The 22,999-nt window shown below is 46.8% G+C and overlaps 1 protein-coding gene across 3 annotated transcripts in view; it reads right to left on the reverse strand.

Annotated features, from left to right (window-relative positions):
• Positions 1 to 15,625, reverse strand: part of PPP2R5E (protein phosphatase 2 regulatory subunit B'epsilon) — a 179,440-nt gene extending 163,815 nt beyond the window's left edge. The window contains exons 1-2 of one of the 3 annotated variants that reach the window (XM_062181829.1): positions 15,114 to 15,625; positions 12,863 to 13,026 (exon numbers count right to left, since the gene is read on the reverse strand). In XM_062181829.1, coding sequence (XP_062037813.1) covers positions 12,863 to 13,019 — 157 coding nt within the window. In that variant the 5' untranslated portion in view covers positions 13,020 to 13,026; positions 15,114 to 15,625. The remainder of the gene's footprint in view (positions 1 to 12,862; positions 13,027 to 15,113) is intronic. The other 2 variants (XM_062181828.1, XM_062181827.1) reach the window with 2 other exon arrangements.
• Between the last annotated feature and the right edge of the window lie 7,374 nt (positions 15,626 to 22,999).

Consider the following 22,999-nt stretch of genomic DNA (forward strand, 5'->3'; position numbering starts at 1 on the left):
GGCTTCAGCCTGCCTGGTTATTGAGAGCATTTTGAAAGTAAATCAATGCATCGAAGACTTATTTCTCTCTCTCTCTCTCTCTCTCTTTGTTGCTCCGCCTTTCAAATAAATAAACAAATTTAAAAACCCACCCATCAATGGCAAAATATGAACCTTCAACAAAGAACCATCTGTGATATTCCTTAAACTGGCAAAATTCTCAATGCAGATTTTGCTTCCCTGATGTACAATGCATTCAAAAGCCCAGGCAAAAACCTCAAGAAGGTAAACTAAGGAAGTTTTCTCCTTCAGGCCTCTCTGGTTCAAAGCAAAATGCAGAAGACTAACATGACAACACTCGAAGAAAAAGTTTTCTTTGAAGCAAAATGTCAAAGCTGTACTCCAGACCAGTGTGCACTGTGAGATGGGCAGAGGCAAAGAAGGCACAAAAATTGAGTACTAGAACATCTATGCACAAGGGGACTTCAAAGAGTGCATGGAGGGCCGGCGCCGTGGCTCATGTGGCTAATCCTCCGCCTGCAGCGCCGGAATCCCATATAGGCCCCGGATTCTAGTCTCAGTTGCTCCTCTTCCCATCCAGCTCTCTGCTGTGGCCCGGGAAGGCAGTGGAGGATGGCCCAAGTGCTTGGGCCCTGCACCCGCATGGGAAACCAGGAGGAAGCACCTGGCTCCTGGCTTCGGATCGGTGCAGCTCCGGCCATTGTGGCCAACTGAGGAGTGAACCAGCGGATGGAAGACCTCCCTCTCTCTCTCTCTCTCTCTCTCTCTCTCTCTCTCTCTCTCTCTCTCTCTCTGCTTCTCCTTCTCTCTGTGTGTAACTCAGACTCGGAGATTAGGAGGAAGCACCTACTCCTGGCTTCAGATCACATCAGTGCTGGCCGTAGCGGCCATTTTGGGGGTGAACCAACAGAAGGAAGACCTTTCTCTCTGTCTCTCCCTCTCATTGTCTGTAACTCTACCTGTCAAGTAAATAAATAAAAAATCTTAAAAAATAAATAAATACATACAGTGCATGGAAAATGGAATTTAAAAATAAAGATTTTTAAATGGTTTATTTATTTAATTTACTTGAAAGAGAAACAGAGAAAAAGAGACCTTCCATCCACTGGTTCACTCCCCAAATACCCCCAGCAGCTATGGATAGGCCAGGCCAGGGCCAAGAGCCTAGAACTCAATCCAGGTTTCCCACGTGGGTGGAAGGGACCCAAGCACTAGGACCATTACAGTGACTCCCAGAGTATGCACTGGTGGGAGGCTAGCTTGAAAATGAAGCTGGGGGGCCGGCGCTGTGACGCAGTGGGTTAATGCCCTGGCCTGAAGCGCTGGCATCCTATAAGGGCACTGGTTCTAATCCTGGCAGCTCCACTTCTGATTCAGCTCTCTGCTGTGGCCTGGGAAAGCAGTGGAGGATGGCCCAAGTCCTTGGGCTCCTGCACCCACATGGGAGACCCAGAGGAAGCTCCTTGCTCCTGGCTTCAGATTGGCACAGCTCCAGCCATTGCGGCCAATTGGGGAGTGAACCATCGGATGGAAGACCCCCCCCCCCCCGCCTCTCCTTCTCTCTCTGTGTAACTCTTTCAAGTAAATAAATAAATCTTTAAAAAAAAAAAACAAAAACAAAAAAAAAGAAAGAAAAAAAGACAATGCAGCTGGGACTAGGACCCCACACTCCAATATGGGAAGTGGGAGTCTAAAGCAGCATCTCAGCTGCACCAAACACCCACCCCACAAACATTTATTTTGGTGCAAAGACTTTTTGAAATCCATGCATAGTTTTTTCTTTTTGACTGATACAGTCAGACAGTAAGAGAGAGAGACAGAGAGAAAGGTCTTCCTTCCATTGGTTCACCCCCAAAATGGCCGCTACAGCCGGCGCTGCGCTGATCAGAAGCCAGGAGCCAGCCGCTTCCTCCCAGTCTCCCATGCAGGTGCAGGGCCCAAGCACCTGGGCCATCCTCCACTGCACTCCCAGGCCACAGCAGAGAGCTGGCCTGGAAGAGGGGCAACCGGGACAGAATCCGGCGTCCATATGGGGTTGGGGTGCTGGCGCCGCAGGCAGAGGATTACCTGAAGCGAGCCATGGCACTGGCCCACGCATAGTTTTTTCATAATATGCATTTTCCATGAACTTATGATGACTTCATACATGCACAGATTTCAAAAAAACAATCTGCACCAAAATAAACTAATTTTTTAATGTCATTCTCCACAGACTTTCTGAAGTATTCTCGTATTTGTTTTTCAGTATCATATTTTTAAAAATTGCTGCGTTTGTGCGAGGCAAGCATTATGCCACAACAGGTTCAGCCGCCGCTCAGGATGCCCACATCCCATACTGGAGTGCTAGTTTAAGTCCCTGACTTCTCTGCTTCCAATCCAGCTTCCTTGTAACGCATCTGGGAAGGCACCAGATGATGGTTCAAGTACTTGGCCCCTGCCATCCATGTGGGAAACCCAGATGGAGTTCTGGGCTTCTAGCGCTTGCCTGGTCCACTCCTGGCTTACATGGGCATTCAAGGAGTGAACCAGTGGACACAAGGCCTCTCTCGCTCACTAGCTCTCCCTCTCTCACTCTGCCTTTCAAATAAATCAGTCTTTGAAAAAATTACATGTTTGTGTATTTAACACACTTACATATTTGCACAATAGCACAAATATAAGGGGAATGCTAGAAATGTATTTACTGACAGACTTAAGCCATTACAAAAAAAAGTTTGGAGATTCTACTCTAATAGACAACTTCCAAAATAATTTTAACAGCAATTTTACCTGGTTATTCCACAAGCGGAATTTCCCTTGAAAATAATTACATTAGCCTTAGGTGCTCATTCCTGAAATGAGAAGTTGGTCTGAAAGTGACATTAACTAAACAGTACTGCGCAGATTGCTTCTTATCTAGTTCTCCTTTCCGAGAGCCGAATCAGAAGCCTAATTTTCACAGTTCTACACACTCCATATTCTTCTTCTTTAAGTGGAAATAATCCATGTAATGTATTAAGGGAATAAAAATCAACTGAAAAACACCAGTAATCATAGCCCACGATGAAGTGTTTCCCATCATTGCAGTAGCTAATTCTTGAACTCCTACAACATACCCAGCACCGAGCTGAATGTTTTACCTGCATTATGGTATTTAATCGGACGCTATGAGGTAGATTCTATTACTTGCCCAATGTTTCAGATAAAACTGAGGCTTAGAATTCATATGGCTTTGAGTAGTGGACGCAGAATTCAAATCAAAATACCTGCCATCTCAGGGTTTACACTTTTCCCCCAAAACAATGAGCTTTCCTTATCTTTTTTTTAATCCTTATTTATTTGAAAAGCAGAATGACAGAGAGAGAGAGAGAGGGAGAGAGAGAGAGAGAGAGAGAGAGAGAGAGAGAGAGAGAGACTGTTCTATCCATCCACTGGCTCACTCCCCAAATGCTCACAACAGCCAGTCTGGGAATTCCATCCAGGTTTCCCCCATGGGTGGCAGGGACCCAAGTACTGGGCCATCATCCACTGCCTCCTAAGGTGCACACAGTAGAAATCTGAACCAGCAGCAGGGGTGGGACCCAATCCCAAACGCTCTGATGTGAGATGATGGTGTGGCAGCTTAACCCACAGTGTCACAAGCCTGACCCCAGGACCTATATGCTTAGCTGAGACAGGTCACCTGTCTCACTAGGTAATGAACAAAAAAATTATTCTAGGGGCTGGTGCTGTGGTGCAGTGGGTTAAAGACCCGGCCTGCGGTGCCAGCATCCCATATGGGTACCAGTTCAAGTCCCAGCTGCTCCACTTCCTATCCAGCTCTCTGCTATGGCCTGGGAAAGCAGTGGAAGATGGCCCAAGTGCTTGGGCCCCTGCACCCTTGTGGGAGACCCGGAAAAAGTCCCTGGCTCCTGCCTTTGGATTGGCTTAGCTCTGGCCATTACGGCCACTTGGGAAATAAACCAGCAGATGGAAGACCTCTCTCACTCGCTCGCTTTCTACCTCTCCATAACTCTTTCAAGTAAAATAAATCTTAAAAAAAAAATTATTCTATTAATTAAGATGTAATTAAGATAGTATCTTATAAAAATAAGATACTATATCTGTTTTCAAAAAGTCTTCAAATACAAAAGGTAGAAAATAATTTTTAAGCAGTAAGAGGGTATCATCATTTGCAAAGAACTATCTTAAGTCTTTTTGAAATACCGAGAATTTTTATCTTTTTGAAGCGCTACAAAATCTGATTACTAATGAGCCAACAGTGTTATGAAAGTTTATAAATGAGAGAAAATTTGACCATAAAACCCTGCTCTTAAGTTCTTTATAATATTCAGATATGCTATTCTCTCTTAAACTACATAGTCTAGTGATCAGATTAGCCTATAATCAGTCCCCAAACACCAAAAGAAACATCAAGATTTCACTGTACTTAACATCTTTACTTTGTAAAAGAGAGGTGATGAGTCCCCAAGGTGTAGGATTGCTCTTGGCTTGGCTTATACCAAATGCATTCCATCCTCTTTCCACAAACCTCCACTCCTCTTTTAAATCTGAAACACACAGGACTCTCACAGCATAAAGCCACTCAGGATTTCATGTGAACACTTGGCAATTTGATCCTTTTAAAAGGGTTTTTATTAAACAAATTTATCATTTTGTGTAAGTTACAAGTTAAAATGTGTAAAATTTGTATTTTAAGGGGAAAATTTTATATTTTTAGCAAGAAAAATAAATGTCTATACTTCTACTACTTATTAATCAACTAAATCAACCTAAATTTCAACTAATAATGTTCATTAGTTTACTAAAAAATAAAGGGGACAGCACTGTGATGTAGTGGGTAAAAGCCACTGTCTGCAGTCCCAGCATCCCATATGGCATCAGTTCAAATCCCGGCAGCTACACTTCCAATCCAGCTCTCTGCTATGGCCTGGGAGAGCAGCAGAAGATGGCCCAGGACCTTGGGCCCCTGCACCCACGTGGGAAGCCCCGGAGGAAGCACCTAGCCCCTGGCTTCAGATTGGTGCAGCTCCAGCTGTTGCAGCCAATTAGGAAGTGAACCAGAGGATGGAAGACCTCCCTCTCTCTCTCTCTCTGCCTCTCCTCTATGTCTAACTTTCAAATAAGTAAAATAAATCTTTAAAGAAGAAAAAATATTTATTGAATGCCAACTATGTACCAGACATAGACTGAGACCCTGGAGATAAAGAGAACAAGGCTTCCACAGTGAAGATTATATTTTAATGGGGGAAAGGAGACGGATAACACACAAGTGAACAAAGACAAAACAATTCAGATTACAAGAAACAGCAGCGTGACAGAAACTTCACAGACTACTTTTAAAAGTCATTAGGGGGGCCGGCACTGTGGCATAGCGGGTAAAACCACATTCATCGTTAACCAAGGTAGTCCTGGCTATTCCACTTCCAATCCTGCTCTCTGCTATGGCCTGGGAAAGCAGCAGAGGATGGCCCAAGTCCTTGGGCCCCTGCACCCGCATGAGAGACCCGGAGGAAGCTCCTGGCTCTTGGCTTCAGATCAGCAGAGCTCCAGCCTTGCAGCCGATTAGGGGAGTGAACTAGAGGATGGAAGACTCTCTCCCTCTCTGCCTCTCCTTCTCTGTGTAACTCTGAGTTTCAAATAAATAAATAAATCTTTTTAAAAAAAAGTCATTAGGGAAGACCCCAAGGAGGCCCCTTGAGCTCAGTACTGAAGAATGATCCAGAATTAGGAGTAGCAAGCTCTCAGTAGAAGGGGCCACCTCACCTTATGGGAACATTCATTTGCTCCTTCGGTGTTCCTCGCCGCCTTGGCCACATGTTGGACAGGCCCACCACTGTGTTACAGTGCTGCCTGGCGAGGGTTAACGCAGCATGGGTGCGCATGCACACCAGTTGACACAACACTCATCCCCATCTGAGTCTACAGCAACAGCTCTCATCTTGGAGAAGAGAACTAGAACGGAAGGGTTGAATCTCTGACCCTCTGATGACAACAATGAATTCTCTCCTTCAAATTAAAAGGCACACGGAAACTTTACACATAATTTTAGAAGGGTCTTAGAACCCTGAAGCCCACCCATGACAGAAAACCATGAACCAAGCAGAAAACCATGAACCCTGGGTGAAGAACTAAATAAAGGTTGAGCATCCCTAATCTGAAAACCCAGAATCTGAAACTCCCCAAAATGTGAAACTTGAGCGCCAGCATGACTCCACAAAAAAAGAGAAAATTCCACCTCAGACCTCTTGTGACAAGACACAGCTGCACTAAAATCACTGTGTAAATTACTGTGTCCGAGGCATAGATGAGACACAAGTGAATTCTGTGTTTAGACTCAGGTCCCACTGCCAAGATGTTTCACTATGTGCAAGTGTCTCCAAGTCCAAAAAGATCCAAAGCCTGAAACACTTCCGGTCCACGCACTGTGGATAACGGACCCTCAACCTCTAGTTATCCAACTATGACGGGGTAGATGCAGTAAGTCAGGAATTCGTAGATGCTCCACTCCTTTTGGCCCACATAAGACTGTATGGGACTTTGTGCTATGCTGCAGAAAAAATTATCAGAACATATGAAAAAAAGTCTTGCCTACCAGTGAATGAAACAGCTCCTTGCTACAAGTGAGCATAAAGTCTCACACATGAAAATAATGTAGTTTGGCACATGGTTTTATGCAAGATCTTATAATTTCTTTCCCAAAAGAAAAATATTACTACACACTTTCAAAGGTTGCAAAAACTGAACTTTTTTTTACCACCGATTTACAGATATTGTCCCAGTTCAAAAGCAGATTAGTTATTTTTTAAAACCAACCATACACACACACACACACACACCACAATCTAGACGCTTAAAACACATCCTTGGGCCCCTGCATCCACACTGAGAGACCAAGAAGAAGCTCCTGGTTCCTGGCTTCAGCCTGGCCCAGACCTGGCTGTTGCAAGCATACGAGGAGTGAAGCAGTGGAGGAATGAAGACCTCTCTCTCACTTTCCCCTCTCTCTGTCACTTTCAAGTAAATAAAATAAACTTTAAAAAAAAAAGGGGCTGGCATTGTGGCATAGCAGGTTTAGCCACTGCCGGCATCCCATATGGGTGCCAGTTCAATACTGGCTACTCCACTTCCGACCCGGCTCCTTGGTAATGCACCTGGGAAATGCACCAGGAGGAAGGCCAGGTGCTTGGGCCCCTGCACCCACGGAGGAGGCCCAGAGAAAGCTCCTGACTCCTAGCTTCGCCTGGCCCAGCCCCAGCTGATGTGGCCATCTAGGGAGTGAAGCAGTACATGGAAAACCTCTCTCTCTTTTCTCCGTCTCTCTGTAACTCTTAAATAAATAAAATAAAATCTTAAGAGAAAGAGAGAAAGGACATCATGCTCTAAGAGATTATTCTTATAAATGCACTTTACAGCATTAGCACACCATATTCCTATCTTAAACTACACAAAGCAGAAACAGACAAAGACAAGAACTGTCCCACCCAATCATTAGAAAGGCACAAAAACTAGGTCAAAATTGTAATCTGTCAAGTTCTTATAAACTTTCGCCCTAAAAAGTAAAAATGTAAGTTGAATCTTAATCCTACACATCTTTTAAAATAATGATAAAATGTTGAAAAGAGTTTCTTTCTGAGGACCAGCACTGTGGCCTAGTAGGTTAAGCCACCCCTGCAACACTGGCATCCCATATGGGCGTGGACTCAAATCCCAGCTGCTCCATGCTAATGTACTTGGGAAAGCATCAGAGGATGGCCCAAGTATTTGGGCCCCTTTACCCACGTGGCAGACCCGGAAGACGCTCCTGGCTCCGAGCTTCAGCCTGGCCCAATCTCAGCTACTGGGGCCATTTGGGGAGTGAACCAGAGGATGTGAAACTTCTTTCTTCTCTCTCTCTCTCCCTCTTTAACTCTGCCTTTCAAATAAATAAAATAAGTCTTAAAAAAAGTTTCTTTCTGCTACATGGTGCCTGCCTCCAGTCATCACAGTAATTGGAAAGTTTAACAGTGAATGTCAAACTACCCACAAAATGCCTCAGAAACATACACTGAGTTGTGAGGCTAGCAATAATGATCACTTTTACTGCAACAGCATCTTCAAAGAGGTAGTCTTTTTCAAAAATATTTCATGCAAATTGAATCATTCCCTTGAAACTGAATCATTTAAGTCAAAGAAAGAAGGAAATCAGGCATGGGAGGGCAGGGTAGGGAGGGAACATAAATCACCACCTAACGAGGTACTGCCACTGCCACTGACACTGACACTGACACTGACACTACCACCACCAACCACTGACACTACCACTACCAACCACTGCCACTAATTATTATTATTATTATTATTATTAACGGAAGTGAGTGTGCGTGTGTTGCTTAAGTGTTTAGTCTGACTGTCCTTACTCACTGATGTACCTCAATAACTGTAAAGCTTGCCTCACGCAAGTACAAAGAAAGCATCCAGATATTTTCTTCTCAAACACATAATAACATAGGATGGGCAGGAAGTCGGACAAGAACTAAATGAGCTGGGAGATTTTCTGTAGTTTCTGTCTGTGGGCCCTGAACCCTAACTCCGCCCCATCACGTGCCAATCCAGCACACTCATGATGCACTGAGCCTGCTACTGGACAAAGAGCAGGATGCCAAGAACAACATACACTGAGCTCTACATGGAGATGCCCCTACAACTTTCCCAGAGGACAACATGGGCGCCAAACTGTACCCCAACTCCACTCTGTTTGTACAGTCAATTAGGGCAGGCCCCTACCAATAGAGGGAACCCCTGCTCTGGGGAGGGGCTGGGAGGGTGGCCTTCTCTTTCTCTCGGCCCCTCTTGGTAGGGCTGCCTGCACTCATGCCTGAGTGGGTACTACATTTAAATCCATCCTGCTCCATTACTGCACTTTACTCTTGTCCTTGCTTTGAAATCTTAACCTGGAATAAACGCCAGGAAACAGGGGCCGATGCTGCCGTGTAGCAGGTTAATCCTCCGCCTGCAGCCTGCAACACAGGCATCCCATTCGGGCGCCAGTTAGAGTCCAGGCTGCTCCACTTCCCATCCAGCTCCCTGCTAATGCACCTGGGAAAGCAGCAGAAGATGGCCCAAGTCCTTGGGCCCCTGCACCCAGGTGGGAGACCCGGAAGAAGCTCCTGGCTTCAGATCAGCTCAGCTCCATCCGTTGCAACCATTTGAGGAGCAAACCAGGGAATGGAAAACCTCTGACTCTCTCTCTCTCTCTCTGTAACTGTCTTTCAAATAAATAAAATAAATCTTAAAAATCTTTAAAAAAAACTGCTTCTCAGCCTTCTGGCTAAGATCAAGTGTAATCACAGAGCACTAAACTCCTACCGGGTTTTCTGTGAGTAAGAGTCAGATTCAAAAATGTTAGGGTTCTTCCAAACACCCTTTCAGAAGTACACACAGACAGAAACAATGCAAGTCTTTATCAACAAAGTTCAACCACATAATTTCAATACATCTAGCTGAGAAAAAGCTGGGCCACTCACTGTCTGTTTACAAAGAAGCACATGCTGGTGTTGCTTTCTACAGAAATAACACTAACGACACAAATTTCAAAATGCCACCTATCAGAAAAAGGACAAAACAGAAACTTTCCCTTTCTTTCCCTTTACTCTGTGTTCTAGTTCTGCACATGAACATCCTGTCAAAATGCAAAGACTGACATGGTATGCCTAAGTCTGCCAATCAAATATCACAATGCCTATAATAAACATTCTGATAATGTACACAATGATTAATGAATTTCATAAGCTCTGAGCTTTAAACATTATATTTAAAAGATGAGTTACATAATTCTGTTATTTATGCAATGTCCATCATCAAATTCCCTAAAATCAAGTCTGTCAGGACAAGTCTTCTACTTTGTTCTTTTAAATAACTCACAAAATTCTACTGCACATAATGTGTCTCAAATAAAATTAACTCAAACTTTCTAATTCAGTCAAAGAAACACTAGCAAAAAATAAATTGTTATCCTTTGGCCAGCATTTACTTAGGAAAAACCTAAGGCAATGCCAAAGAGAAGCCTAGAAAAGAAAATCTTCCTGTATTTTCTTTATAGTCCATAAATTATTTCCTAAAGTTAGTGAGGAGGCAACACACAAAGAAAAGTACAAAAGTTGATGCCCTATAAGGAAAACAAATGTCAGTTAGCAAACTCTTCACAGTCACCACAAAAATCAAGAACAAATCCATATTTCTGAAATCTGCGCCTGACTATTCTTCTTTATGCTTTCTATAGACAAGTGTGGGAATCTAACTGGTGGAATATTTACCCAGAATGTGTTTATTATACAAGAATCACTTTTAGTCATTCTGGAATTAGGTTTACACGGTACAGCTAGTCCTACTGCCCTCTCCAGTTCTCCCACACTCACAAAGTATACAAGTTCACACACACACACACACACACAAGAAATGCCGGACAGCAGAGTTCCTAGAAAACTTTAAATACAACCAGACTTATTTAAAAAAATTTCTGCCCCTCTCTCTCTCTCTCTCTCTCTCTCTGTATAACTCTTTCAAATAAATAACAAAATGAATCTTAAAAAAAAGAGAGACACCCAAATGGCCAATAAGCACATGAAAAGGTGCTGAACTTCACTAATCAAATGCAAATGCAAATCACAATGAAATACCACTTCATATCCATTATAACAGCTATTTAAAACAAAAAAAAAAAAACAGCAAATATCTGTGAGGATGCTGGAGGAACTGGAATCCTGGTGCATTCCTGATGGAATGAACAATGACACAGCTGCTGAGGAAAACTTTTTTTTTCTATGGCAATTCCTCAAGAAATTAAATATCAGATCCAGCAATTTCACTTTGGGGTATATACCCCCCAAAAATGAAAGCAAGCTCTCAAACAGCTGTGGTACACCCGTGCTCACAGCCAAAAGGTAAAAGCAACCCAAATGTCCACTGACGGACGAACGGGTAAGCATTATGTGTGGTACACACACAAGGAAGCATCATTCAGCCTTTAAGAAGACAAGAATTCTGACACACGCTGCCACACAGAACACTGAAGACTAAGGCTAAGTGAAATAAGCCAGTCCCAAAAGGACAAATACTGGCAGGGCTCCACTTACAGGAGGTACTGGGGCAGACAAAAGGTAGAATGGTGGCTGCCAGGGTTTGGTGGTTGTGGGGAAGAGGGAGGGCAGAATTTCTGTAGGGAAGATGAAAAGGCTCCAGCGATACCAGGTGGAAATGGCTGGGGAGCTATGTGAACGCACTTAATACCACTGAACTGCAGAAATGGTTAAACTCGCCCATTTTCTGCCATGCCTGTTTTACCAAAGAAGCAGAGAAAAGGGAAGCACACCATTAAAATATGTGTCCGAGTTCTTCTCTTACAACACCTCTTTCCTACCTAGATGTCAATATCCCATGACTGACTAGTTACACTCTGTTACCACAGTCCCAAGAAATTACTATTAATAAAAGTTTTAAAATTCCTTCGAATCATGAGAAAGCTTAATCTGTTTCCTCAAAATAAAGTTCTGCCGGACACAGATGCTTAGCACCTATTACGTGTCTACCGGAGATTAAACACATCACTAAAAATCCAATATTCTCTCCCAAATTTGTATCTGTCAAAGCACCATGAATTTTAGCCTCACAATTCCTCCTCATTTTTCTTCCAAAGCCTCATACAAACTATTTTCATGTTGAGCCGGAAAATGTTCAGCCAAAATTTTCTTCCCTGAAACTTAAGAGTTCATCCTTACTACCTGGTAGATCCATCACCTTTATGGTAGTCAGTATTTAGTTTCCACTGACTTCAAGTCTCCACATTGGAATCCTATTTATGAATCTCCTTCCCTTTTTTTTTTTTTTTTTTTTTTTTTTTAGGAAAAAAAAAAGGAAAAAAATAGCAGCTTGAAATGTCCTTAAGCTAAGTTTTCAGGATTTTTTTCCAGGTACATTTCAGTTGTCTTTTAAAATCTGACTTCACACAGTGTTACAGAAAAAAAAAAAGTGCATTAGTGAAGTAAACCAAGTTGTCTCATTTCCTCTGAGCCACTGGCGTCCACTGTGGCGCTGTTTCCTGTCTTCCCCAGGAAGCCTTCCGCAGACACAACTCCACCTTTAGAGGGAATTCTGACAGCTTCCACACTGTAACAGTTAGGTTTGGACACATTTCAAACTATTTCTCCCCAGAAACAGGAAGCAAGCAGATGAACTTAAAATTAAAAGGGAAAAAGGTATTTGTACACTAGATTCTAAAAAGATCTAATTTAGAAAAAACAGTGCTCATATTAAAAACTTCTTCACCCATTCCGAAGAAAAAAGTATTAAGCAAGTATGACCACCATGCATCTTTTCTATTTTGTACTACCCAAAGGCAAGAATGAAAAAAAAAGAAAAAAGAAAAAAAAAAGGCAAGAATGAATATCATCTATTACAAACTCTTTTTTCTTGATTTTTAAAAACTAAAGTCGCCAAACACTTCTCTCTACATGTAAGTTAGCGGTATTTATCTCCTTCACTACAAGTCTGCTCTCCGACCACACAGCACAATTTACAGTTGTCCTGGCACCTGCTGGATTCACCTAAAGGTCAACAGAAGCCTGAAAACCAGGCGCAGACAGCTGTAAGCTTTCTACTCATCAACGTGAGCAGGTTCCCAGACAATACATTTCTTTTCCTTGTCTATAGCTCTTTAGATTAAACTGAGCCCCTTAAAAGGTGAGCGTTACCTGATCACCTACCAGCAACTTCAGTGTGTTTGCTGCCTCCCATCCCTCCAATGTGCAACAGAATCTTAACACATACGAAACTCTACAAAAATGAAATTGTACACAGATACAGACAGATCCCTTGCAAACTGCATCCCCTTGGTCAGGAACCTTACCTTTGAGCAGCGGCAGAGGTGTTAGCTCAATAGGCTTGCCTTGAGACCTAAACTGTGAGGAACTTTGCGACCTCTTCTGTCTCGCTTTTCTGACGGACTTCCGAGAAAATCCGTCTACTTTATCCACTGATGGAGGAGTAGTTGGTGCTGAGGACATATCCCTACTGAAGAGAAAGAGGTGTCATCAGCAAGCGCCCAAGCGGAGTTACAGAAAAGACAGTGCTTCCCTCTATAACACTCATGAAAATAACAACACGTGCTCAGCAAGAAAGCAAACGAAGTCAGTTAACGGAAGTCCGATGTCAGTGGTAAAAATAGGAGAATTTGGTGAAAAAAAATGATGCAACTATCATGTAGGCAATACCCTAAGTCTAACACCACACTACTCTGCTGTAAGCGTCGTGGACGCTTATGTGGACCTGAAGAACTCTGTGCCGTCTGCCTACTTTCTTTGCACAGCTCTTCTCATCTCGAGTCTCTGGAAGTAATTTTGGAGTGGTTCTGCCGCTGGAAAACTTCCACTGATCCATTTTTCCCAAGGTATTTAATATCATGAATGGGCTCTGGAGCTAGAATCCTTTTTGGTCTCCACCAATCCACACCAGGGTATCAGAGCAAGGTGAAATTCACAATCACGACGACTCTACGCATGACTTTTAAAGCAATGTGCTGTGCTAGCTATGATAAAGCACCACACTGCAAACGAGGACAGGCTAGATTAAACAGAACACATAAAAGGCATAATTAAAATCATTTCAAAGAAGTCTTCTTTGTAATGAAGTCACCTAAAGTTATTAAAGCTTAATAAAGGAGCCTATGATGAAATCAAGCACCAGAGCTGAGCCGACAACGTAAATTCACATCCTACTTCAGCAAGTAGAGTTCCCCTGAGGTTTGGACCCTGAAGTTCACTGTCAACACCAATTGTCATTCCATCAAACTGACAGGACTATAGTTCTTTGGCATTCTTTAACCCCCTCAAATGAAGGCTGTTTCCTACAAGTGCCAAGCACGAAGTTCAATTTCATTCACTACCTAGACAGATGCCATCGTCTCTATGGTACTGAGGCTCCACGCAGGGTTCATGGCACACTGAGACAGAAATCACCCACGGGGTGGGGGTGGGGGCTGAAACGCAATTACTCACCTGCCATTTCAACACACAACACAACTGTTTCTAAACTTCTGAAGAGTCAGAGGGGCTCTTCCTGAACGTGTAGGAATTAAAAGTTAACCTGGATTATGTACACAGATTCTGACAAAGTAAAAATAACACCTAAAGAAATGATGTGGAGGTTTGGAACTTTAAGTCTTCTTTGGTTCTCTCTCTCTCTTTTTTTTTTTTTTTTTTTAAGAAAAAAAGGTGTTCTTCTTCTCATCTGCCTAGTTTAGCATAAAATATGTGGTAGATCTTTAAAATGTAATTGCAAACTACGAACGACTATAGAAAACGAATGACTATAGAAAACGAAAAGATGACTTTAAATACAATGGCTGCAGCAGCAAGCAGCTCCACATCACCTCTGTTTGCTGCCTGTTCAGGGCCGATTTTCTCATCAGGTATTTCGCTGGAATTACTTAGATTTTACTGTAACCCAACAGCGCAAGACTCCGGTAAATCTTGCTTCCATCACTCCTTCTACCTCTTCTTTATTCTCCATTCCCACCTCTAAAGAGGACTACGGGTTGCAATTTTCCAAAAAAAAAAAAAAAATCATTCGCCCCTTACGCTCGCGGCCCAGAATAAAACGTCAGAGATCTCAACCCTAAAGCATTGCAGGACCGAACGTTCGGCAGCAGCGAGTCCGCGCAAAGCCCTGGGAAACAGGTCTCGCCCGGGGCCAGCACGCCCGAAGCTCTATTATCCTCTGAGCAGCGGGCGCGGGGCATTTCCGAGGCTCAGGGTAATCCGAAGGGGAGAGCGGGGAGAGGCAGCCGGGGAGGGGGTACCTGCAGCCCGAATCCCTTCGCTCCCACCCCACGCATCCCAGGCGGCTGCGGAATGCTGCCCGCTGCCCCAAGCCCCCTTACTGCCCCTGCCCCGACGCCAGGAGCAGGAGGCGGAGGGGGAGGGAGGCGCAGGGAGCGCAGCGGTCCAGGTAATCAGACAAGCGGGTCGCGCGCGGCTCCGGCGCACCGCACCCCGGCGCACCCCGGCCTTCTCCGCCGGTGCCCTGCGGGTCCCCCCGGGGGGACCGTCCGGGGGAAGGGGGAGCCGGCGAGCCGCGCGCGGCTGCAGGGACCAAGTTACCTTGAAGCTTCTGGGGAGGAATCCGAAGACGACGTGTGGTTCCCAGGGGCGGGCGGCGGCTGTCCGGTGCGGCGTCCCTCCGGCTCCGCGGCGGCGGCGGCGGCGGCGGCGCCTCTAGGCCTCACGGCCGGACCTGAAGCTCAGCGCGGCGGCGGCGGCCTCACGATCCTCCCCCGCGGGCCCGTCCCATCAAATCGGCACCCGACTCCGCAGCGGCTCCGCCTGAGGCCCCGCGCTCACATTCCCGGCGGGCGGCGCCTCTGCTCGTAGCCCCGGACCCGGCGGCGGCGGCGGCGACGTGGGGAGGGGGGAAGGGAGGGAGGAAGACCGGATCCGCAGCGGCAGCAGGCGGAGGAGGCAGGAGAAAGAGGAGCAGCCGCTGGAGCTGGAGCCGCCGCTGCCGGAGCCGCCGTTCGCTGCCCGCGCTGGGTCCCCGTCAATGCCCCTTTCTCTCTCCTATTGTCAATATCACCGGGCGGCTGAGTCCATGGCACACGCTCAACCGAACCTTCTGACCAGCAGCGCCCGCCCCCGGCGCCCGCCCACTGGAGACTTCAAACGGGAAGCGAGGCCTCATTGGTCGCGATCCGCCTTCACTCCCCTGCCAGCAGGTTAGGCTGAGAGCTGACCGGGGATTGGCGGCGGGAGGGGGCGGAGACACAGGAGGGGTGGGAAGAGCGGAGGTCGAGGATTGGGCCGAGGCCTGGGGGACCCGGATGCAGCCGCGATCTCCGGCCGCGCCGCCGCCGCTTCCGCCGGGCGGCCGGGTGCAGGCTCGAGGTGGCGGCCGGGGCTCTGCCAGGCCATACGGGAGCGCTTCAAAGAGCCCGGGAGGCGTGCGGCCGGCGGCGCCGTGGGCGGCGGTCGTCTTCCCGCAGGAGTCCCGGAGCCAGGGTGGGGCGGCTCCCCTGAGCCTCGACCCCGCAGCCCTCGGCGACCGGACGGGACCCCGCGCTGCGGGGACCGCGGAGCCCGCTCCCGCCGCTCACGGGGCTCCCTGGAAGCCCGCGGTCAACCCCGCAGCCGCCCCGGGCGGGGGCCTGGCTCCGACCTGCAGCTCCGTGGCCCGCTGTCCCTCCCCGCGACGCCAGTCCGGCCCCGGAGGCCCCGCCGGCCCGGTGAGCCGCACCTGCCGCCCGCAGCTGGCCGGGCCGTGGGAGCGTTCGCGCGGGCGCCCCTCGCTCTGTGTGGGGCGAGGGGCCAGTCCGCGCCCTCGGCGAGCCCCGGGCCAGAGGGAGCGGCGCCAGCGAAGACTCCTGGCTGGCTGTCTGAATGCACGCTGCATACATCTTTATTTTTTTTTTCCCCTCAGGGAAGAACGTTGTAATGTGAATCACGAACGTCAGAGTGCCATTTGTTCAAAACTTGCAAAATTGGGGAGGGGAGGGGTAAAAAAAATAAGCATTATTCATATCGCTCATCTTAGTGCACGTCTTCCCAGTGGGTTTGTTTGTGTGTGTGTGTTTATTTATTTATTTCTGATCATCTGTGTCGTTCTGTAACCTAGTTTTCCCCCTCGGCAGCACATCATGATATCCACACAGGGAGTCGGGACCGTATTAAAATAAGTGTTTACCATGTGTACAACTGACAACCAAAAAAGGCATTTGCGTTTCTCAGTTCTGTTCTTTAGCACTCAGGTAGTGCCGATTTCCGTGTACACTGCCAGAAATGGCTCTTAGGTGAAAAAAAATAAATTATTATTTTGTGCCATGAAAGATAAAAATATCCCTGCCTTGGACAACGAAACGGGAAGATGACTGCCACGAAGCAGGCTCCCCCTGCTGACTTCAGGTGACTGGCTGCTGCTCTGGTATCACTCCTGTTCGTTTTGACTCTGAGCAAGTTCATTACCACTATGCCCTGGAAGACCGGAATACGGGACTAGTTCTGCCTTCAAGAAACTTCCACTTCCGTGTCTCCGCTTCCCGTACAGTCTTCATAAAAGTTCAGTGTCCCAGCCAAGCGGAACCGGGTTCCTGCATCTCAGGATACAAATGCAGACTTAAAACCAAGGAGGATTTTCAAGCCAACTCCATTTCCCTTGGCAACAGTTGGACCGTTAAGGAGTAGTGCACGTTTGAAATGCTCACAGCTGTTGCTTAGAACATTTCACATTTTGTAGACTGGAGATTTTGCTTGCAAATTATGGATCTCTACAAAGACAATTCATTTCAAAGTCATCGCATTTTCGATGAAATGGCTGAGCAACTGAAATGAGCAGGCCTTTTTTCAAGGGAAACATCCTTCCTTACGGGAGAAACTGTTCTCTGGACTCGTAATCTCTGCCGGAGGACAGTGCCTCCCAGGAGTGTGTAGACGCCAAAGATAGTGCAAGCCAGCCCATTGGGGATGCAGGAGAAGACAACACTCAGACATCTCTTTATGCCTAATTCTAATGTAAAAAGAAAGGCATTAACCTCAACTAATATGTTCTATCCACAAAGGAGGGCCCTGCACTCAGTCCATGGTGTAGTCCCGTGCCCTCATGCAACACAAAGAGATGTCCTCTTCCCATTCCCAGGAGTTGGCACTGGTCAACGTGTTGAAACATTACTACATTCAGTGAAACAGGCTTACTGACTACATTATCTAGATTTAATTCAACTCTCACAGAACAAATGGTTGTGTAAGAATCCTCTGCGAAGAAGCCACAGGAGAACAGCCAGCAAATGACAGAACCAACTCTTTGAGTAGCACATCTTAAAAAAAAAAAAAAAGATTTATTTAGTTATCTGAAAGAGTTACACGGAGAGAGGAGAGGCAGAGAGAGAGGTCTATCCGCTTGTTCACTCCCCAGTTGGCCGCAACAGCCAGAGCTGAGCTGATCTGAAGCCAGGAGCCAGGAGCTTCCTCTGGGTCTCCCATATGGGTCCAGGGGCCCAAGGACTTGGGCCATCTTCAATTGCTTTCCCAGGCCGTAGCAGAGAGCTGGATCGGAAGTAGAGTAGTCAGGACTCAAACTGTCGCCCATATGGGATGCCGGCACTGCAGGGCCCCAGGTGTCACATCTTTGACAACCACTTTCAAACTTCAAATGGCAACCTTATCAACCAAATTCTCATTAGGAAAACAATAAAACTATCAGGAAGACAATTTGAAATGTAGATGCTCTTGCGCAGTCCGCTATCAACAATGAACTTCACCCTGTGTATACTATCTAGTTACAAGCTAAGGACAGGAGCACCTGTATACCCTTTAAGAACAAATATATTTGGAAGAATGTGCCCCCAAAAAATAGACCAAAGGGAATGCATTATCAAAAAGCTGGACTGCTACTCCAGATAATAAGGAAAGAAAGACATCAACAGCCAACCGGGAGGCCAAACACAAGTGACAAAACACAGTTCATGGATATCAGATGAAAGCATACACTTCCCAGATATCAAAGCCGAGCTTATCGCAGATCTACTGGCAGGCTGGCCGTGTGATGAGCCTGGAACGACAGCTCACTGGTGAACTTAAGAAGGGCTAAGATAATGAGCAGAAGCAGCACCAATGCAATTCTCAACCAGTAACCAGAGAAGGAAAAGACCTATGCTGATAGAAGATCTGCATCGGAGGAAGACTGGCCCAATCCTGTGGGTGTGGGATGAGGGTATGTGAGCTGGGGCTGGACCAGGGGAAGAGCTGTGAGAAAGCCTAAAGCAAGAGCTCCCGTAAAAGGAGGACACACACAGCCAGTGTAGACAAGGGTGTCAGATTTCTTTGAACCACATCCACCAGGAAGCACCCTCAGCGGAGACATTTTCCTGGGTCACAGTTTAAACATTGCAGTTACATTTGCAATGTCCTTCATGGATTGGCATTTTCTTGCAGATTTTCGTATGATCACTGTGCATAATCGTTGCTTGAGATTTATTTGCCAGGGTCAGCTGCAATCCAGAAATGACTATCAGAGGAAGTTTGCTCCATCCAGAGTCAGAGTCCAATGTCACTGATGGACCAGAGCAGGAAGAGAGGCCTTGTGTCGCAGATGGGGTAGGACAGTTAGAGAAAAAACAGGGAGAGAAAGCCAGCTTCAGGGCTGGCGCCATGGCTCACTTGGTTAATCCTCGGCCTGTGGCGTCGGCATCCCATATGGGTACCTGGTTCCAGTCCCAGTTGCTCCTCTTCCAGTCCAGCTCTCTGCTGTGGCCATGGAAGGCAGTGGAGGATGGTCCAAGTGCTTGGGCCCCTGAACCCACATGGGAGACCAGGAGGAAGCACCTGGCTCCTGGCTTCGGATTGGCGCAGCGCCGGCCGTGGTGACCATTTGAGAAGTGAGCCAACCAAAGGAAGACCTTTCTCTCTGTCTCTTTCTCACTGTCTATAACTCTACCTGTGAAAAAATAATTAAATAAAAAAAAAAAAGCCAGCTTCGAGTATGCTTTATTGCCCACAGTACAAAATATAAAATAATGTGCCACAAGCAATCATGGTGCTTAAAAAATAGTCAAATAATTAACGAAAAATGAAAGCCATGCCTAGAATTTTTTTAAAAAATTTATTTATTTTATTTGAAAGCCAGAGTTACAGAGAGGTAGAGGCAGAGGCAGACAGAGAGAGAGAGAGAAAGAGAGAGAGAGGTCTTCCATCCGCTGGTTCACTCCCCAGAGGGCCCCAACGGCCAGAGCTGGGCCAATCCGAAGCCAGGAGCCAGGAGCTTCTTCCGGTTCTCGCACGTGGGGGCAGGAGCCCAAGGACTTGGGCCATCTTCTGCTGCTTTCCCAGGCCATAGCAGAAAGCTGGATCGGAAGTGGAGCAACTGGGACTCGAACCAGCACCCATGTGGGATACCAAGGCTACAGGCTGGGGCTTTAATCCGCTGTACCACAGTACCGGCGGCCCGGTACCTAGAATTTTAAGAATGCAGATTCTGAAATCAAGGCCTTAGCCGGAACTGGGGCAAATCATTCATCCCTCCCAGCCTTGGTTTTCTCACTTGCAAGTAAGCAGAATCAAAATCCCAACTCACAGGAGATTTACAAGATTGAAATGATTGTCTTATTTACTATAGTGACTAACATATGCTCCCTGCTCAATAGATACTGCCCATTACCACAAGTATCCATTTTCTTACTGTGACTACTCTTTATCCATATAGAAACTTTTCTTTAAGAAATTTTTCTTTAAGAAATTTTCTGGGGCCAGCACTATGGCACAGCAAGTTACTGCCCCAGCCTGCAGCGCTGGCAACACTCATGGTTACCGGTTGGCATCCTGACTGCTCCACTTCCAATCCAGCTCCCTGCTAATTTGCCTGGGAAAGCAGCAGAGGATGGCCCAAGTGCGTGGGAGCCCTGGATGAAAGTCCTGGCTCCTGGCTTTGGATCCGCTCAGCTCCAGCTGTTGTAGCCATTTGAGGAGTGGTGCAGCAGATGGAAGACCTCAGTATGTCTGTACCTCTCTCTGTAACTCTGTATTTCAAATACACAAATCTTAAAAAAAAAAAAAAAAAAAAAACAGGCAATTTTCTTGATTTTATTCCCCCTGCAGATTGTATTGTGGTGGAAGGAAGAAGACAAGGAGCAGGGAACCAGAGGCAGGCCTTTCATCCATGTGCATGCTCAATTACAGAATGTGGGGGGTGGGGGGGATTCATTAACAGTAGTAGGGATTTGCATTTTACAACATCCGTATACTTCTGCAAGTAAAAAACAAAACGAGCCAGCGCTGTGGTACAGTGGGTTAAAGCCCTGGCCTGCAGCGCCAGCATCCCATACGGGCACTGGTTCGAGTCCCGGCTCCACTTCCCATCCAGCTCTCTGCTATGGCCTGGGAAAGCAGCGGAGGATGGCCCAAGTCCTTGGGCTCCTGCCCCCACTTGGGAGTCCTGGAAGAAGCTCCTGGCTCCTGGCTTTGGGTCGGCTCAGCTCTGGCCATTGCCACCATTTGAGGAGTGAACCAGCAGATGGAAGACCTCTCTCTTTCTCTCTCTTTCTGTAACTCTTTCAAATAAATAAATTATTCCTTAAAAAAAAAAAATACTGGCCAGTGCCGTGGCTCAACAGGCTAATCCTCTGCCTAGCGGCACCGGCACACCAGGTTTTAGTCGCGGTCGTGGCACCAGATTCTGTCCCGGTTGCCCCCCTTCCAGGCCAGCTCTCTGCTGTGACCCAGGGAGTGCAGTGGAGGATGGCCCAAGTGCTTGGGCCCTGCACCCCATGGGAGACCAGGAGAAGCACCTGGCTCCTGGCTTCGGAACAGCAGTGTGCCGGCCGCAGCGCGCCGGCAGCGGCGGCCATTGGAGGGTGAACCAACGGCAAAGGAAGACCTTTCTCTCTGTCTCTCTCTCTCACTGTCCACTCTGCCTGTCAAAAAAAAAAAAAAAAAAAAAAACCTGTGGTTATTTGACTTAGCATCATTTCAGAGCTTTATCTTTGTTCTGAATTTACATTATTTGTTAAATTATTTTTGCTCTAAGCTTCCCTGTCACTCTCCCTCACTGTAACTTCTCGCATCGCACTAACCAGGACTGAGGCTGCATTTTCCAGGTGTAGCTCTGCCCTTGCTAACACTGGTGGGATGAGTATCTGCTTCCCATTCATCCTCTATTTCCATGGAGGACCACACCCTCCTTCCCTCCAAGAAGCTTCCTCCCTCTTGCCTTCCACCCCTCCCCCCATCCCAGAGGGCTGGGGTACATGACTCAGAGGGATCTGCTGTGTTTCTCCAATATTTGCTATTTTTTTCAAGATTTATTGATTCATTTGATAGTCACACACAGAGAGAAGGAGAGGCAGAGAGAGAGAGAGAGAAAGAGAAAGAGGTCTTCCATCTGCTGGTTTACTCCTCAAATGGCTGGAGCTGGGACAAGCTGAAGCTAGGAGTGTGGAACTCCATCTGTGTCTCCCACATGGGTGCAGGGGCTCAAGCACGTGGGCCATCTTCCATTGCTTTCCCAGGCCATCAGCAGAGAGCAGGATGGGGAGAAAAGCAGCTGGGACAGGAATCAGCACCCATATGGGATGCTGGCGCTGCAGGTGGAGGCTTAGCCCACTATGCCACAGGCCGGCCCCTCACCCAGTGAGTGTTAAACATTATCCTTATATACGTCCCTCTAGAATTCAGGCACATAACAAAAGAACAGAGCAGTGACCTGCCTAGCATGAACAGAAGTCACTGTTGCTGCTTTTCAATAGGTTATTTTTACTGTATTCTCTTAAAATACTAAGGTCAGCACACTCAGGACCCCAGCAGCCGAGAGCCTCTGCACCAGCGTTGGGGAGTGAGGTGCCTCCAGACTGCAGCAGCCCACGCCACTGGCGAAAAAGCTGCAGGAAGAGCCTGGAGGGAATCCCTGTGGGGGATAGTGTACCTGCCAAACTAGAGGAGAGAAAACAAAGGTGCGGCACGTTTCTCTCTCCCCAGGCACCCTGAAATGGCGTCCTGTAACAAGCTGATAGACAGCAGTCACCATTTCAGACATACGTAACAGCTGTGCCAGATTGTGGCTGTGCCCAGCAAGTAGCCAAGAGCAGACTCCCGAGTCTGGTGGGGAGAACAGACAGGGGGCTCGGTGCCCGGGACTGTGAAAACACTGCGACTGCGTGGGAGGACGCATGGTGTGGCTGGGACTCTGGGCAGTCATTCTGGGAGGCTCCATAGCTCAGAGCTCCCTGCTTACCTGGTGAGGCACATTGCTGGGGAATCTGAGCTTACGTGGAGGACTGCACAGCTCCTTTGTGTGGTCCGTGGGGCAGAGCTGGTGTAGCCATCCTAATATCAGACAAAATAGAATTTAACACAAAAACTGTTAAAAGAGACAAAGAAAGGCACTATGTAATGATTAAGGAATCAATTCAACAGGAAGATGTAACTTTTATAAACATATATGCACCTAATTACAGGGCACCTGGCTATTTAAAAGAAATGTTAAAGGATCTAAAGAGAGAAATAGACTC

This window comes from Lepus europaeus, chromosome 22, assembly GCF_033115175.1.
Source record: "Lepus europaeus isolate LE1 chromosome 22, mLepTim1.pri, whole genome shotgun sequence".
Taxonomy (NCBI): Eukaryota; Metazoa; Chordata; class Mammalia; order Lagomorpha; family Leporidae; genus Lepus; species Lepus europaeus.